Source organism: Physella acuta, unplaced genomic scaffold (assembly GCF_028476545.2).
Source record: "Physella acuta isolate Inbredline_101_S28 unplaced genomic scaffold, ASM2847654v3 ptg000079l, whole genome shotgun sequence".
NCBI lineage: Eukaryota > Metazoa > Mollusca > Gastropoda > Physidae > Physella > Physella acuta.
The window spans coordinates 1,390,001-1,410,000 of NW_026731599.1; the positions used below are offsets into that span (position 1 = coordinate 1,390,001).

The following is a 20,000-nucleotide window of genomic DNA, read 5'->3' on the forward strand; positions in this document are numbered from 1 at the left end:
ATAAATAGAACAAAACTTTGTGCTGGCTGGCGGGTGGTTCTAAAAATAGAAAATCACGTGATGTTGGTTAACTGTAAGAGGTAATGTTGGTCAAGTAATATTGGTCAAGTAATGTTGGTCAAGTAATATTGGTCAAGTAATATTGGTCAAGTAGTATTGGTCAAGTAATATTGGTCAAGTAATGTTGGTCAATATTTAAGTTGACCAATATCCAAATGCCATCTATATTAAATATACCTGAAGACACCACTACCCGAAGACACGACTAACTGAAGACATCACTACCCGAAAACGGCACTACCCGAAGACACCACTACCTGAAGACATCACTACCTGAAGACATCACTACCTGAAGACACCACTACCTGAAGACATCACTACCTGAAGACATCTATACCTGAACACACGACTACCTGGACACACCACCAACTGGACACACCACTACCTGGACACACCACCAACTGGACACACCACCAACTGGACACACCACTACCTGGACACACCACTACCTGGACACACCACCAACTGGACACACCACTACCTGCACACACCACTACCTGGACACACCACTACCTGAACACACCACCAACTGGACACACCACCAACTGGACACACCACTACCTGGACACACCACCAACTGGACACACCACTACCTGGACACACCACCAACTGGACACACCACTACCTGGACACACCACCAACTGGACACACCACTACCTGGACACACCACCAACTGGACACACCACTACCTGGACACACCACCAACTGGACACACCACTACCTGGACACACCACTACCTGGACACACCACCAACTGGACACACCACTACCTGGACACACCACTACCTGGACACACCACTACCTGGACACACCACTACCTGGACACACCACCAACTGGACACACCACTACCTGGACACACCACCAACTGGACACACCACTACCTGGACACACCACCAACTGGACACACCACTACCTGGATACACTTCCAACTGGACACACGACCGACTGGACACACCACTACCTGGACACACCACCAACTGGACACACAACTACCTGGACACACTTCCAACTGGACACACGACCGACTGGACACACCACTACCTGAACACACGACCAACTGGACACACCACTACCTGGACACACCACCAACTGGACACACCACTACCTGAACACACCACCAACTGGACACACCACTACCTGGACACACCACCAACTGGACACACCACTACCTGGACACACCACTACCTGGACACACCACCAACTGGACACACCACTACCTGGACACACCACTACCTGGACACACCACCAACTGGACACACCACTACCTGGACACACCACCAACTGGACACACCACTACCTGGACACACCACCAACTGGACACACCACTACCTGGACACACCACTACCTGGACACACCACCAACTGGACACACCACTACCTGGACACACCACTACCTGGACACACCACTACCTGGACACACCACTACCTGGACACACCACCAACTGGACACACCACTACCTGGACACACCACCAACTGGACACACCACTACCTGGACACACCACCAACTGGACACACCACTACCTGGACACACTTCCAACTGGACACACGACCGACTGGACACACCACTACCTGGACACACCACCAACTGGACACACAACTACCTGGACACACTTCCAACTGGACACACGACCGACTGGACACACCACTACCTGAACACACGACCAACTGGACACACCACTACCTGGACACACCACCAACTGGACACACCACTACCTGAACACACCACCAACTGGACACACCACTACCTGGACACACCACCAACTGGACACACCACTACCTGGACACACCACTACCTGGACACACCACCAACTGGACACACCACTACCTGGACACACCACTACCTGGACACACCACCAACTGGACACACCACTACCTGGACACACCACCAACTGGACACACCACTACCTGGACACACCACCAACTGGACACACCACTACCTGGACACACCACTACCTGGACACACCACTACCTGGTCACACCACTACCTGGACACACCACTACCTGGACACACCACCAACTGGACACACCACTACCTGGACACACCACCAACTGGACACACCACTACCTGGACACACCACCAACTGGACACACCACTACCTGGACACACTTCCAACTGGACACACGACCGACTGGACACACAACTACCTGGACACATGACCAACAGGACAACCAACTACCTGGACACACCACTACCTAGACACATGACCAACACGACACACCACTACCTGGACACACCACTACCTGGACACATGACCAACACGACACACCACTACCTGGACACACCACTACCTGGACACACCACTACCTGGACACATGACCAACACGACACACCACTACCTGGACACACCACTACCTGGACACACCACTACCAGGACACACCACTACCTGGACACACCACTACCAGGACACACCACTACCTGGACACACCACTACCTGGACACATGACCAACACGACACACCACTACCTGGACACACCACTACCTGGACACACCACTACCTGGACACATGACCAACACGACACACCACTACCTGGACACACCACTACCTGGACACACCACTACCAGGACACACCACTACCTGGACACACCACTACCAGGACACACCACTACCTGGACACACCACTACCAGGACACACCACTACCTGGACACACCACTACCTGGACACACGACCAACACGACACACCACTACCTGGACACGTCACTGACCTTATCGTTGCAGCTCCTTGAAACATGCGCTCAGTCGTTGGGATTCAGACTGTGGAGATAAGGTATCACAAGGTCATCACAAGGTCATCACAAAGTCATCACAAGGTCATAAGAAGGTCATCACACGGGCATCAGAATTTCATCATAAGTCATTACAAGGTCATCAAAGGGTCATAACAAGGTCATCACAGAGTCAACACAGTCAACACAAGGTCAATACAAGATCGCCACAAGGTCAACACAAGGTCAACACAAGGTCATCACAAGGTTTATGTTGTTACACGTCCACAAACAAAGGAAACAATGACCCATGTGAACAATGACCCATGTAAACAATGACCCATGTAAACAATGACCCATGTAAACAATGACCATGTAAACAATGACCCATGTAAACAATGACCATGTAAAAAATGACCCACGTGAACAATGACCTATGTAAACAATGACCCATGTGAGCTAAATACCTCGGCAAACAGTTGTTCTAAAATAATTTTACAATTGCACCTTTCACCAAACAATTCACAAATTCACCAGTCTTCAAACGAGTCACTAAAAGAGTCAACAAACGAGCCACCAACCCAATAGTCACCAAACCACAAGTCACCAAACGAGTCACCAACCCACGAGTCACCAAACGTGTCACCACCCACAAGTCACCAAACGTGTCACCACCCCACGAGTCACCAAACGTGTCACCACCCCACGAGTCACCAAACGTGTCACCACCCCACGAGTCACCAACCCACGAGTCACCTAAGTGTCACCACCCCACGTGTCACCAAACGTGTCACCACCCCACGAGTCACCAAAGTGTCACCATGCCACCTACCGTTAAAATGTGGACAATCTGCAGTAGAAACTTAAGGTCGGAGTGTTGGAGGCAGGAGGCCGTGACGTCCTCCAAGATCCGCTCCGTGTGGTCCTCCTCCAGCGAGCGCTTGCCGTTGTTGCCCCAGTCGGGCGTGAAGTGGATCTGGGCGTCACACAACACCAGCAGCAGTAGGGCAATCAGCAGGGACTTCATGGTGCTGTAACAAGACCAGATGTTAGACAAGGTGCTGTAACAAGACCAGAAGTTAAACAAGGTGCTGTAACAAGACCAGAAGTTAAACAAGGTGCTGTAACAAGACCAGAAGTTAGACGTCATGATGCTGTAACAAGACCAGAAGTTAGACAAGGTGCTGTAACAAGACCAGAAGTAAGACAAGGTGCTGTAACAAGACCAGAAGTTAGACAAGGTGCTGTAACAAGACCAGAAGTTAGACGTCATGGTGCTGTAACAAGACCAGAAGTTAGACAAGGTGCTGTAACAAGACCAGAAGTTAGACAAGGTGCTGTAACAAGACCAGAAGTTAGACGTCATGGTGCTGTAACAAGACCAGAAGTTAGACGTCATGGTGCTGTAACAAGACCAGAAGTTAGACGTCATGGTGCTCTAACAAGACCAGAAGTTATACGTCATGGTGCTGTAACAAGACCAGAAGTTAGACGTCATGGTGCTGTAACAAGACCAGAAGTTAGACGTCATGGTGCTGTAACAAGACCAGAAGTTAGACAAGGTGCTGTAACAAGACCAGAAGTTAGACAAGGTGCTGTAACAAGACCAGAAGTTAGACGTCATGGTGCTGTAACAAGACCAGATGTTAGACGTCATGGTGCTGTAACAAGACCGGAAGTTAGACGTCATGGTGCAGTAACAAGACCAGAAGTTAGACGTCATGGTGCTGTAACAAGACCGGAAGTTAGACGTCATGGTGCTGTAACAAGACCGGAAGTTAGACGTCATGGTGCTGTAACAAGACCGGAAGTTAGACGTCATGGTGCTGTAACAAGACCAGAAGTTAGACGTCATGGTGCTGTAACAAGACCAGAAGTTAGACGTCATGGTGCTGTAACAAGACCAGAAGTTAGACAAGGTGCTGTAACAAGACCAGAAGTTAGACAAGGTGCTGACATGACCAGAAGTTAGACGTCAAGGTGCTGTAACAAGACCAGAAGTTAGACGTCAAGGTGCTGTAACAAGACCGGAAGTTAGACGTCATGGTGCTGTAACAAGACCAGAAGTTAGACAAGGTGCTGTAACAAGACCAGAAGTTAGACAAGGTACTGTAACAAGACCATAAATGTGCGATTTTTCTCTATATACGGTATATCTAATATATAAAGCTCAATTCTGTATGTAAAAATAAATATGTTTGTCGTTGACATACTTCAATGGATTTAAGTGTTAGACTATTATCGTGCGCATTTGTCTAAATTTATGAGTTAAAAAATTACTATTGAAAGTGTTGGGAAATAATTTTCATTTTTCAAACTGATAGTAATAATTGTCGGCATGTTCATTAAACACAATTTTAAAAAAATAACAAAAATTCTAATTATGTCTGAAAATTATTTATATTTAGTCCTTTAGCACTTACTTCCCTTTGATAAATTAGGAAAACACAATTACTTCCCTTTATAAAACATTGCATTAGTGGGAAAGAATTTACTTTTTATTACTTTATTATTTATTGTTTTGGTGTTGGGGGAAAAAAATTACATAATTAGCGGAGATTGATCAAGTGCAAATGTTGTAGGTATTTCACGAATAAGCTTGGAGTATTATAATTGTTCATTTGGTTTGGTTTGGCACCTACGTTCGTTTAAGTGAGTGTAAAAAGACTATGAATAAGTTGGGGTACTATAGTCGATTATTAAGCTTTTTTCGTTTTCGTTTGTGTTTTTTTTCTTTGGGTTTGTGTTTGTGTTTGTGGTTGGTTTTGCGTTTGGATTTGGTTTGTTTTCGTTTGCTTTTTCGTTTGTGTTTTTTTTCTTTGGGTTTGTGTTTGTGGTTGGTTTTGCGTTTGGATTTGGTTTGTTTTCGTTTGTTTTTTCGTTTGTTTTTTTCTTTGTGTTCGTATTGGTGTTTGTGGTTGTGGTTGGGTTTGTTGTTAAGTTTTTGTTTTCGTTTGTATTTGTAATTGTGTTAGCGTTATGTTTGCGTTTTGTTGTTTTGGTTTTGGTTGGTTGTGGTTTGGGTGGGCAGTGCCGGGTTTATGATGATTACTAAACACACAGGTAATGGTCTTTAGCAGAAAGGTTTTTCACAGAAGCCAGAGCAGGGCCTGGCCGGGACGGCTAGTAAAAAAATAAAAGTCGGATCAAGGTTTAATTATCAACTAGGTTGTTTCCTTTTGTCCATAAAAAAATCCAAACAATGCCAATGCATAGCCTACAGTTCACGCTAACAAATTGTATCAGTCACACTGATGTTTATAACACGTCAAATACTTTTAGTTCTTCGTGTTAAAGAAACAAAACATGTTGTTTTGTGCACTTTAGCGAATGACTCAATCTGCATCATTGTTTCAGGATGCTATTTGGCGCTCTGGGTTATCCTGGGAGCACGATGGCGCCTCTGCGGTAGTGTAATCGGAGGCTCCCGAGAGCTTCACTTTACGCCCCTGACACCTGGGCGGTCACTAAAGTTCTACCTAACTATTAGGGTTAGTGATTAACGTACATTTAAGATTTTCATGCGGTTTTCTTGCTGTAGTGTAGGTAAACCCGTGTCCCGATATTTATGATCCAAGCGCAGGCACTGTTTACATTTAAATAACTTAATAATTTAAGTTTTAGAAAGGTCACGCGTCTAAGAATATAGGATTAGTAAAGCATTGATGAAACCCTTCTTATATATTTCGTCAGACTTTCTTCTATCCCCGTGGCAACGCGCGAGGACGGGTACGCTAGTACTTAGAGGTGAAATTTTATTAACCTAGCTGTAACGGTATTCAAGTTATCGTGTTCAGAGACATACAGACACACAGGCACACAGACATACTTCAACAGGTGACTGGCTTATCTAGTAGTTTATATTCGTTCATTTCAAATAGCTTTATTCCATTAGATAAAAACATAATATATACCAAAGCAACTTTTCTATATAAAATATTTTACGATACAGCCCTTTATTACTTATCACATATGTTTTCATACAGCACAAAATTAAATCGTCGTCTTAGTTTACAAATCCTCTATACAACTTTTCCCCAAAAAACATAGCTTCGCCAACTCTGGTTCTAATTTGTGGAACACCTTCGTTATACAATAAAACTAATATATATATATATATATATATATATATATATATATATATATATATATATATCTATATATATATATCTATATATATATGTATATATATATATATATATATATATATATATATATATATCTGAAAATATATTCAAAACTAAATTAAAACAAAAACTATATAGAGACCTCCATTGCAACATTCTCATTTATCTCATTGTGTATTATAACTATGAAATATTATTTCTTAATTCCTAATTTTTGAATACTATACTATTGCTTTGTCTTTAGAAATTAATTGCTTTAAAAAAAATTAAAATTATGTTTTTTAATGTTAAAAAACAACAACGGCCAATTTGAAAAAGGGCCCTCGTGACTTCTGTTGTGACCGTATTTAAATAAAGTTATTATTATCATTATTATTGTTAATTTGGGTTAGAAGAAGTAAAATACATAACATTTATAATCTAAATATAGATCACATTTGATCTATTATCGTTGGCGGAAATAATCACTTCCCGGAAACTACTACAAGCTTAATGATCTCAAAACAAAATATTTTATACAAAATATCACACGACCCAAAACCTCGGACACAATTTTCAGACAAAATGTGTCTCACTGAATAAGCGATGCGAATTGTTTTATGTAGGTACGTGTGTGTGTGTGTGTGTGTGTGTGTGAAAGAGAGAGAGAGAGAGCGTGGGGTGTATGTGTGTAGAGGGGGGTGTATGTGTGTAAGCGGGTAGCTTCTCCCATTTGTTTTACTGACGTAGTGTTATCACCATATCTTTTTTTGTGTTCATTAAATGACCAGAACCAAAGCTATGTACATAGTACAAGCAAAGCTGTGTACATAGTACAACCAAAGATGTGTACATAGTACAACCAAAGCTGTGTACATAGTACAACCAAAGCTGTGTACATAGTACAACCAAAGCTGTGTACATAGCAGAACCAAATCTGTGTACATAGCAGAACCAAAGCTGTGTACATAGTACAACCAAAGCTGTGTACATAGTACAACCAAAGCTGTGTACATAGTACAACCAAAGCTGTGTACATAGCAGAACCAAAGCTGTGTACATAGTACAACCAAAGCTGTGTACATAGTACAACCAAAGCTGTGTACATAGCAGAACCAAATCTGTGTACATAGCAGAACCAAAGCTGTGTACATAGCAGTCAAACTGAGGAGCCCTGTCGCCTTGTGACCAGCAGCGCGGCGGGTTGCCCATCAGCACTATAGCTCCTACATTTGCTTTAAAGAGCGCTCTACACGTAAAATACAATGGGCTGCTACAATCGATGACTAAATTTGAACCAGAGGTAGCACTGGCGCCCTTATGGTTATGTAACGCATGGCTCCCATAAGCGCCCCACTGCATCATCATCATCATCACTCCTTTGTGGCCCCTGGGGAGCAAAGGGCTGCAAACACACATCTCCAGCGGACTCGGTTTTGGGCTGCTCATCTAATCTGTGCCCATGAGAGCCCAGCTGTTTTCGCCTCCTCCTCAACCGTTCTCTTCCATGTTTTCCTTGGCCGGCCCACCCTCCTTTTCCCCTGGGGATTCCAGTCCAATGCATGTTTTGCGATGTTTTCTTTTTCTTTTCTTAACGTGTGTCCGATCCATCCCCATTTACGGGCCTTAATATCTTTCTCTATCGGCTGTTGTTTTAAAATTTGCCACAGGTCTTTGTTTGATATTTTGTCTGGCCATCTTATTTTGAGTATATGTCGTAAGCATTTATTTACGAACGCCTGTAGCCTATCAGTATTTGTCTTCGTAACCCTCCAGGTCTCCGAGCCATAGAGTAGCACTGCCTTGACATTTGAGTTGAAAATCCCAATTTTGCTCCGGAGTGACAGGGCCGTGGACCTCCACATCGGGCGCAGCGAGTTGAAGGCACATCTAGCCTTGTTGATACGGCATTGTATGTCCTCGTCTGCTCCCCCGTCCTTATTGATCACGCTTCCCAGATATGTGAATGTGTTTGTTTCTCGTATATCTTCTCCATTTAGCTGTATGGGCAGGTCCTGGCTGTTATTGATGCTGATGACCTCTGTTTTGTTTTTATTGATTTTTAGTCCAATTTTGGAGGCTTCTTCAGACAGCCGATTTAGTTTGGCTTGCGTATGTTGATGCTTATGAGATAGTAGGCAGATGTCATCGGCAAAATCAAGATCCTCCAACCTTTTTGTGAAACTCCACTGGATTCCTGAGTCGTTTTTTTTTGTGGACCTCAGCATGATCCAGTCGATTACCATCAAGGATATCGTTGGCGATACCATACATCCCTGTGTTACTCTCGTCGTCACCGTGAATGGTTTTGTTAGTTTTCCCTTGTGTATTACCTGACTGGTGAAGTCTTCATATAGTTTCTGTGTAATAGATACAAATTTTTAGGTATTCCATAGTGGCTCATTAACTTCCAGATAGCATTTCTATTCACACCTTCAAACGCCTTTTCGAAGTCGACAAAAGTCATGTATAAGGGGGATTGCCACTCAAGGGACTGTTCGATAATGATGCGCAGTGTGGCAATGTGGCCAGTAACCTGTCCTGACGAAAACCAGCCTGTTCTTGTCTCAGCTTATTGTCCAAGGCATCTCTAAGTCTCTCTAGGACGATTCTTGTCAGAACCTTACTTGGAACTGAAAGAAGCATTATCCCTCTCCAGTTGTTGCATTGTGATAGGTCTCCCTTCTTTGGCAGTTTTATCAGGTATCCCAATTTCCAGTCAGATGAGATTATCTCTTCTTCCCAAATCTGGTTAAGTAGAGGATGTAGTATGTCTGCTGATATGGCTGGGTCTGCTTTTAGTGCCTCTGGTGGGATGCCGTCCAGGCCAGCTGCTTTGCCATTTTTCATGTTTTTTATTGCTCTTATTGTTTCTAACTTTGTGGGTGGATCTGTACACACATCTAGTAGGTGATTTACAGGTGGTATATCGGGGATGTTTGATGAGAGAGGATGGTTTAAAATCTCATCAAAGTGCTGTACCCATCTGCCTCTCTGTTCTGTGTCAGTTGTTAAGATATTTCCTACTTTATCCTTTACTGGTTTGTTGGGATTAATGTTCTTGCCTGATAGTGTCCTGGTTACTTCATAGAGCCTCTTCATTTTTCCTTGTCGTGCCGCAGTCTCTGCCTCCTCTATCATCTCCTGTATGAACTGTCTTTTGTCTTCTTTTGCACTTTTCCTGACCATGCTATTTACTTCACAATAATGTATTCTGAGATTTATTTTCTCTTTTTCATCCTTAGATTTATTAATCTTCTGCTTTATTTCTTTTCTATCTTCAAGCGCTCCACTACGCCATATGTTTATTCTATGTTATAGAGACACGTTCTTTTAGACTACCTATATAAAAGTTGTAGGAAATCTTTCTCCCATACAATGTAGGATTTCAGTGTATGGTAATCTTACTCGCATACAATTTAGGATTTTAGTCTAATGTAACCTTACTCGCATACAATTTAGGATTTTAGTCTAATGTAACCTTACTCGCATACAATTTAGGATTTCAGTGAATGGTTATTTTACTCGCATACAATTTAGGATTTCAGTGAATGGTTATCTTACTGGCAGAGACCCCTAACTATGACGAGTATCTATTGTCAGGTAAATTGCAAGCACCTGAGCATAGGTATGACTACACCAGCCCTACGGGTCTTGGGCATCACCACCGGTAAGCCCCCCCCCCCCCCCACTCCTGCAATTACCTATTCCATTACCTCCGGATTAATTACCCCCATGTTAATTACCCCCATGTTAATTACCCCCATGTTAATTACCCCCATGTTAATTACCCCTAAACTCAAATACCCCTTTGATAAATACTCTTTTACTCAAATACCTATTGGTAAAGATAAAAAACTCGGCATGCTATAGAACAGAGCTGACAGTGTAGGTAATAAATTGTCTTGACGCGGGCTAGGCAGCCCAAGGTTAACAGAACGTGGGGACCAACAAAGACTTATCAAGTCCGTCCAGATCATTTCCTTAGGCTAACGCTAGCTCTAACACTACCAGCCTTATAACGCGACGGTAGAGACACCGGAAGGGGTATATTTTGTGGTAATGAACGTTTCGATCGTATACAGTTTGGTTCCATGACAAATGATCTCAGACAAAATACCCCTGACAAAATATCTCACGGACAAATGATTTCAGGACAAAATATCTCAGGACAAATTATCTCAATGATAAAATATCTCAGGACAAAAATACATATGGAAAAATGATATCATGGACAAATAATCTTAGACAAAATATCTCACGGCAAAATACTTATAGTATTTGGATGATTTAAAAAAATGTCATTTGGCTTTTATGCAAATTATAAGATGAGACTAAATAAAGCCATACTATATACTGTATGTCTATTAAGGTTGTGATAGAGAGAACTATAATGAAAAGCGTGGGTCACTTCCTAAATATTAATAAAGTTATCCAATACATACTAAAGTGACCCACGCTTTTCTTATAGTTAATTAAATAGTAGTTTATGATTTATTTTCTACTTTTTATTGCATTATTACATAAAAGCTTATTGTTAAAACGTTTTTTATGAATTTTTAAAAAAGATTTTATTAAAAATTTCGTAAGATTACATAGGCTTATCGAATAGATGCGCGTAAGAGCTTAGAGCAAAATATTTGTTCATTTTTTTATAACTTGCGCAGCACGTTCAACAACCGCACTAAAAGGTGCGCAATAGTCACTAAATAAAACCTGACTTTACTATAATATATTTATCCTGGAAAAAAATTGGAATGAAATTATTTTATAGAATTAAATAACGTTTTAATAACATGCTTTTATGTTATAATGCTCTAAAAAGGAGGAAAATAAAGGATTTTTTAAAAAATCTACTTTTTAGTGCATTATTACATAAAAGCTTGTTGTTAAAACGTTATTTATGAATTTTTTTTCTATGCAATTTTTTTTTGCAATTACTTTTATATTTTTTAATACAGTCAATTTTCATGAATAAAAACTATTGTGCACCACAAATGAAGATTGCCAACTTTGAAACGAATTCGTCAGATAGAAGTGCCCGAAATTTTGCTCGTCCGTTTCGAACTGTGTATGTTGTTGTTTTTTTCAGTAGTTTAACTTTTTTTTAAATACAATAGAGTTGCATATTGTATAAAAACTATTGCACACCAAATGAACATAAAATTGCGCGTAGAATAGTACTTGTAAATAGTAGCCTACCCCACTACTTTCTTAGGAAATTTTAATCAATTCATAAAAACGTAATAAGACATCCAATTAAGTTAAATTAAAGCTTGTGAAAAATCTATTCCTACAAGCTTTTATTTAACTTGCTTCATTCGTTCGTCGTCCGTCATAGATCGAAACTGCCTTGCGAAATTTCGACCACTTCTATTCGACCAATTTCTCTGAAACTCGGCACGTGGGTCAAGACCTGATGACAATGCAATCTGACATCAAATTTGACTTTTATTGTTTTTAGTAATGGAACTCTATTGTATTAATCGTTTTAATAACAAGCTTTTATATAAAGGAGAAAACAAATGATTTTCTTTAAATCTATAATAATAGTTTCGCTATTCTGTCACTCTGTCATTCCGGAACGCTCTAGAGTAGAGAAAACACGGGGGAAAAATAAAAACTTTCACAGCCAAACGAAAAACGGAACTTCCCACGACCGTGAACTCACATGGAACGTATTAGAAATTTTGACAACGAAACGAAATGCCACACAAATAATGACGTTATCGATACTCGATAACAAAGACACTGAAATTACCGTCCAATTTGTTGTCATAGTATCGTGATTAAGGTAGATGTTATTAGGTGTTTTATTTCAAGTTGAATTTCCGGATCCAGTTAAAATGTCGATTCTGGATAAAAATACGTTTTCAATGACATTTTTCTCTTTTGGTTAAATTTGAAGTTTAGGTGGTTCTTTTGGCTTTGGTTTCGGTTTAGAGATAAAGATAACACTATCAACCTAGCGCCCGTTGTATTACTCCCACATCGGGCCATTTCTCTAGTATATAAAATCTGTAAACAATGCCTTACTATGATAGCAACGCTATAATAAATGCCGTATCTTGACCCTGATGCGGCAGACAAAATCTTCACTCGGAAATGTTTTGAACCTACCTCTTGTCCATCTAATGTAACAATCGCAACAGCAGTCTATAACAGTAGCCTATAACAGTAGCCTATAACAGCAGCCTATAACAGCAGCCTATAACAGTAGCCTATAACAGTAGCCTATAACAGTAGCACATAACAGTAGCCTATAACAGCAGCCTATAACAGCAGCCTATAACAGTAGCCTATAACAGTAGCCTATAACAGCAGCCTATAACATAGGCCTATAACAGCAGCCTATAACAGTAGCCTATAACACCAGCCTATAACAGTAGCCTATAACAGTAGCATATAACAGCAGCCTATAACATAGGCCTATAACAGTAGCCTATAACAGTAGCCTATAATGGGCTGGAGTTTTTAATTTTCCCTTGAATATCACAATAAAAGCCAGTCGTATTCTTTCATTGAATGACATTATTTAACGATAAATTGTCGAGAGATATCTCCCCTAAACTTTCTCGAATATTCTTATATAACACTACGGGAGCTGACAACATGACAGCCAGCTGACAACATGACAGCCAGCTGACAACATGACAGCCAGCTGACAACATGACAGCCAGCTGACAACATGACAGCCAGCTGACAACATGACAGCCAGCTGACAACATGACAGCCAGCTGACAACATGACAGCCAGCTGACAACATGACAGCCAGCTGACAACATGACAGCCAGCTGACAACATGACAGCCAGCTGACAACATGACAGCCAGCTGACAACATGACAGCCAGCTGACAACATGACAGCCAACTGACAACATGACAGCAAACATGACAGACAGCTGACAACATGACAGCCAGCTGACAACCTACCTTGTCCTGAATGGCCACACAATGAGCCCTCCCCACCACTCGACATCTATTTAAAAGCTGGAGAAACTCCCACAGGAAACACGGGAGTCACGTGATTATGACGTCATACACAGAAAGGTTCGTTGGCTTGCACTGGTGCAACGCTGCAACCACGGACATCTGACGCAATCTGTCTCAGCGTCATCTGACGCAAGCTGTCTCAGTTAGCGTCATCTGACGCAAGCTGTCTCAGTTAGCGTCATCTGACGCAAGCTGTCTCAGTTAGCGTCATCTGACGCAAGCTGTCTCAGTTAGCGTCATCTGACGCAAACTGTCTCAGTCAACGTCATCTGACGCAAACTGTCTCAGTTTACGTCATTTATTGTTCTAGTGACAACTAAACACGTTAACAGTCCACTGAAGCGTAACATCCAAGCAACTGAACGGGAGATGACACTGTCTGATTCCAGCTCCAACCGTCGAGTGCTGGGAGTGCCTGAATAAACTCGCCTAAACCCGAGCTAAAAATACAAGATGGCGCTAAGTTGAGATCAATTAGAGTCAAGAGATGGTTGCACCTGATGTCACAGAGCTCGTCTGTGATACAATCTGCTGCAGGCAAGGCAGGGATTTCTCGCACAGTCCTGGCCAGCGTCAGATAAACTTGTCAAATATGTTGGTGAGGTGGCTAAACTTGTCAAATATGTTGGCGTGGTGGCTAAACTTGTCAAATATGTTGGTGTGGTGGCTAAACTTGTCAAATATGTTGGTGTGGTGGCTAAACTTGTCAAATATGTTGGTGTGGTGGCTAAACTTGTCAAATATGATGGTGTGGTGGCTAAATTTGTCAAATATGTTGGTGTGATGGCTAAACTTGTCAAATATGTTGGTGTGGTGGCTAAACTTGTCAAATATGATGGTGTGGTGGCTAAATTTGTCAAATATGTTGGTGTGATGGCTAAACTTGTCAAATATGTTGGTGTGGTGGCTAAACTTTACTTAGATGTTTGTGTGATGGTGTGGAAGGTGGGGGAAATGGTGGGGGGTGAGTGGTTAGCTAAATTAGATACTCATTTGATCTCCACCTACGAACCAACGAACTAACTAACTCTCAAAAGTACGAACCATCGACCCAATGAACTTACGACCTACAGACCAACGAACCTACGAACCAACGAACCTACGGACCAACGAACCAACGAACCTACGAACCAACGTATTTAAATCGGCTGCAACCAGTGACTGGCACCTGCGACATATTGTTAATGGCAGTCAGGCTACCTCCAGACCAATGGCATTCTAGCACTCTCAACATCAGGATGTGCACATCTTTATAGTCGAGCAACATCAGGATGTGCACATGTTACAATTATAGAATCACTAACGAGACAATACACACTACACATACACAAGACGTCCACTATTTGACGTCTTAGTGAACACATGACATACAATCTAATATATAAAGCTCAATTCTGTAGGTAAGTTAAAAAATTACTATTGAAAGTGTTGGGAAATAATTTTCATTTTTCAAACTGATAGTAATAATTGTCGGCATGTTCATTAAACATAATTTTAAAGAAATAACAAAAATTCTAATTATGTCTGAAAATTATTTATATTTAGTCCTTTAGCACTTACTTCCCTTTGATAAATTAGGAAAACACAATTACTTCCCTTTATAAAACATTGCATTAGTGGAAAAGAATTTACTTTTTATTACTTTGTTTTGGTGTTGGGAAAGAAATAATTACATAATTAGCGGGGATTGATCAAATGCAAATGTTGTAGGTATTTTACGAATAAGCTTGGAGTATTATAATTGTTCATTTGGTTTGGTTTGGCACCTACGTTCGTTTAAGGGAGTGCAAAAGACTATGAATAAGTTGTGGTACTATAGTCGATTATTAAGCTGAAACAGGCGATTCTGTCCCGGGCTAGACTGTGAGCACTTTGCGTTTATGTTCGCGTTAGTATTTTCTTTGTGTTTAGGTTGGGTTTGCGTTAGTGGTTGCGTTTTGATTTGGTTCGTTTTTGTTCTGTCTTTTTTCGTTTTCGTTTGTGTTTTTTTCTTTGGGTTTGTGTTTGTATTTGTGTTTGTGGTTGGTTTTGCGTTTGGATTTGGTTTGTTTTCGTTTGCTTTTTCGTTTGTGTTTTTTTTCTTTGGGTTTGTGTTTGTGGTTGGTTTTGCGTTTGGATTTGGTTTGTTTTCGTTTGTTTTTTCGTTTGTTTTTTTCTTTGTGTTCGTATTGGTGTTTGTGGTTGTGGTTGTGATTGTTGTTAGGTTTTTGTTTTCGTTTGCTTTTTTGTTTGTTTTTTCTTTGTGTTTGTATTGGTGTTTGTGATTGTGGCTGGGTTTGTTGTTAGGTTTTTGTTTTCGTTTGTATTTGTAATTGTGTTAGCGTTATGTTTGCGTTTTGTTGTTTTGGTTGGTTGTGGTTTGGGTGGGCAATGCCTGGTTTATGATGATTACTAAACACACAGGTAACGGTCTTTAACAGAAAGGTTTTTCACAGAAGCCAGAGCAGGGCCTGGCCGGGACGGCTAGTCTAATATATAAAGCTCAATTCTGTATGTGAAAATACATATGTTTGTCGTTGACATACTTCGATGGATTAAAGTGTTAGATAATTAAAGTCCTTATGGTCTAAATTTATGAGTTAAAAAATTAATATTGAAAGTTATGGGAAAAAATGTTCATTTATCAAACTGAAAGTAATAATTTTCGGCATGTTCATTAAACACAAGTTTTAAAAAAATATCATCTTTTACAAAAATTCTAATTATGTCTTTATTTAGTCCTATAGCACTTACTTCCCTTATATAAATTAGGAAAACAGAATTACTTCCCTTTATAAAACCATTACATTAGAGGAAAAGAATTTACTTTTTATTACTTTGTTTTGGTGTTGGGAAAAAAACTAATTACATAATTAGCGGGGATTGATCAAGTTGTAGGTATTTTACGGATAAGCTTGGAGTATTATAACTGTTCATTAAATTGAAACTGGCGCGTTCGTTTAAGTGAGTGCAAAAGACTATGAATAAGTTGGGGTACTATAGTCGTTTATTAAGATAAAACAGGCGATTCCGTTGGGTTTGCGTTAGTGGTTGCGGTTTGATTGTGTTCTTTTTTGTTCTTTCTTTTTCCGTTTTTGTTTGTGCTTTTTTCTTTGGGTTTGTATTTGTGTTTTTGGTTGGTTTTGCGTTTGGATTTGGTTTGTTTTCGTTTGCTTTTTCGTTTTTTTTGTGTGTTGTTATTGGTTGGTATTGGTGTTTGTGGTTGTGGTTGGGTTTGTTGTTAGGTTTTTGTTTTCGTTTGCTTTTTTGTTTGTTTTTTCTTTGTGTTTGTATTGGTGTTTGTGATTGTGGCTGGGTTTGTTGTTAGGTTTTTGTTTTCGTTTGTATTTGTAATTGTGTTAGCGTTATGTTTGCGTTTTGTTGTTTTGGTTTTGGTTGGTTGTGGTTTGGGTGGGCAATGCCGGGTTTATGATGATTACTAAACACACAGGTAATGGTCTTTAACAGGAAGGTTTTTCACAGAAGCCAGAGCAGGGCCTGGCCGGGACGGCTAGTAAGGTACAAGCACCGGATTAGATTGAGATGACGTCAAAGGCAGAGACCAAGATGAGAATAAAACCAAAAATTAAAAATCTTTCTTTTATCTGCTGTTTTATAGCTCCTTGATAGTAACTATTATGGTAAAAAATAATTATGTGTGTATGTATAATAGTTTTTTCGGGCACATTTTTTTGTCAATTTTCCATTGTCGGGGTGATACTGCCCCCTTAACTGCCCCGTGAAAGCAGCCGTCCGTGACCATATTTTACAGACGAAAGCAAGTTCTTAATTTTGTTACCTCCCCTTAATTTCAAATAGTTTAAAAACTTTATTATCTGCCCCTAATACCTGCACTAGATCGAACGGCTCAACGATTGAAAACATTCTCGTGAACCACAGCTCACTAGACTGTTAGGGTGATCGCGTCTAGCAAGTTACCTCCCCCCACCCCCTTCTGTTATTAAATATAGCAATCTATCGAGTGATTACATTTTTTTTACCTCCCTTTAGTTCCAAAACTGTTTAAATAATTTTAAATGACTAACTAAACATCTACTTAAATTAAAAATAGAAAGACTTGTATTGTCATCAAAGTGGAACGTGTCTGTAAAGTTTGAAATCGCTGCATTAGAAGTAGGTCAAAATTGCGCTACAAGATTTGACACAAACCCACAACCAGACAGACAAACAAACAAACAAACAAACACAGATACAAACATACGTTGCGAACTGAAAAAAAAAGCTTCTAAAAACGAGGAAAGACGAGCTACTGACCTGAGGATTCCGCTTGGTCCAGTCCGAATGGTCGAGCAGGTCCTGGTCCAGGCTTTAAGTAGATGTGGGTGGCGGGGGACGGGGGTCACGATGGACGGGGGTCACGATGGACGGGGGATGGGGTCACGATGGACGGGGGTCACGATGGGAGTCAGGCCCGTGGGCTGGAGCGGGGGCCAGAGCGAGGCTCTGGGTGCCGTCAGAATGACAGACCACTCGTAGAGCTCTTGTACAGGCGACTGGAATAAAAACTTTCCTTACTTCCTCCATATTTAAATGAGTTCTTAATGAGCTCTGACCCTAACCACGGTACGGATAATTCAATTGCTTTTGGAAAACCCTCGCCCAGCTTCCTACATATAAAGTTGGCCAAAACATCCCCTCTAAAACCTTCAATAGAACACACTCAAAAGGACATGCTACTCTGTACTAGAGCATTGTTCTGCATGGGAAAGAATAAGAACGCTAATTTACATGAATTTCGTCTCTTCTAGTATTCAAATAGCCATGAAAATTACCTTAATATGTTTTTTTAATTTTAAATTAAGGTTTTAACAGTCAGTTGATTCCACCCAGCTGTAGACCCCCGTCCTTACACCACCCAGCTGTAGATCCCCGTCCTTACACCCAGGTGTAGACCCCCGTCCTTACACCCAGCTGTAGATCTCCGTCCTTACACCCAGCTGTAGATCCCCGTCCTTACACCCAGCTGTAGATCCCCGTCCTTACACCCAGCTGTAGATCCCCGTCCTTACACCACCCAGCTGTAGACCCCTATCCTTACACCCAGCTGTAGACCCCCGTCCTTACATCCAGCTGTAGATCCCCGTCCTTACACCCAGCTGTAGATCCCCGTCCTTACACCCAGCTGTAGATCCCCGTCCTTACACCCAGGTGTAGATCCCTGTCCTTACACCCAGCTGTAGATCCCCGTCCTTACATCCAGCTGTAGATCCCCGTCCTTATACCCAGCTGTAGATCCCCGTCCTTACACCCAGCTGTAGATCCCCGTCCTTACACCCAGCTGTAGATCCCCGTCCTTACACCCAGCTGTAGATCCCCGTCCTTACATCCAGCTGTAGATCCCCGTCCTTACACCCAGCTGTAGATCCCGGTCCTTACACCCAGCTGTAGATCCCCGTCCTTACACCCAGCTGTAGATCCCCGTCCTTACACCCAGCTGTAGATCCCCGTCCTTACATCCAGCTGTAGATCCCCGTCCTTACACCCAGCTGTAGATCCCCGTCCTTACACCCAGCTGTAGATCCCCGTCCTTACACCACCCAGCTGTAGATCCCCGTCCTTATACCACCCAGCTGTAGACCCCCGTCCTTACATCCAGCTGTAGATCCCCGTCCTTACACCCAGCTGTAGATCCCCGTCCTTACACCACCCAGCTGTAGATCCCCGTCCTTACACCCAGCTGTAGATCCCCGTCCTTACACCCAGCTGTAGATCCCCGTCCTTACACCCAGCTGTAGATCCCCGTCCTTACACCCAGCTGTAGACCCCCGTCCTTACACCCAGCTGTAGATCCCCGTCCTTACATCCAGCTGTAGATCCCCGTCCTTACACCACCCAGCTGTAGACCCCCGTCCTTACACCACCCAGCTGTAGACCCCCGTCCTTACTCCCCCCCCCCCCCATGTTTAACCGTTATGGAGGTGGCTGTGGCTATAGAAATCTGTATACCGTAGACCTGGCCAGAGCTCCCCTGCTGAGATACTGGAACTGGTGCCAGACTTTGAGCTAACGGCTGGCTAGTGTCAGACACAGTCGACAGGTGTGTAGCGCCAGGTAAGTACTTGATCGACTGTCACATCAGTCAAATCTAACATGACTTTATCTGACATCAGTCAAATCTAACATGACTTTATCTGAC

The 20,000-nt window shown here is 41.8% G+C and overlaps 1 protein-coding gene across 1 annotated transcript in view; it reads right to left on the reverse strand.

Moving 5' to 3' along the window:
• LOC131955784 (uncharacterized) overlaps window positions 1–18,177 on the reverse strand; it is an 18,243-nt gene extending 66 nt beyond the window's left edge. The window contains exons 1-4 of the mRNA XM_059320051.1: window positions 18,119–18,177; window positions 3,599–3,797; window positions 2,767–2,815; window positions 1–39 (exon numbers count right to left, since the gene is read on the reverse strand). The exon at window positions 1–39 is cut by the window's left edge and continues 66 nt beyond it. Of these exons, the coding sequence (XP_059176034.1) occupies window positions 2,768–2,815; window positions 3,599–3,793 (243 nt within the window). The 5' untranslated portion in view covers window positions 3,794–3,797; window positions 18,119–18,177 and the 3' untranslated portion in view covers window positions 1–39; window position 2,767. The remainder of the gene's footprint in view (window positions 40–2,766; window positions 2,816–3,598; window positions 3,798–18,118) is intronic.
• Window positions 18,178–20,000: the final 1,823 nt, after the last annotated feature.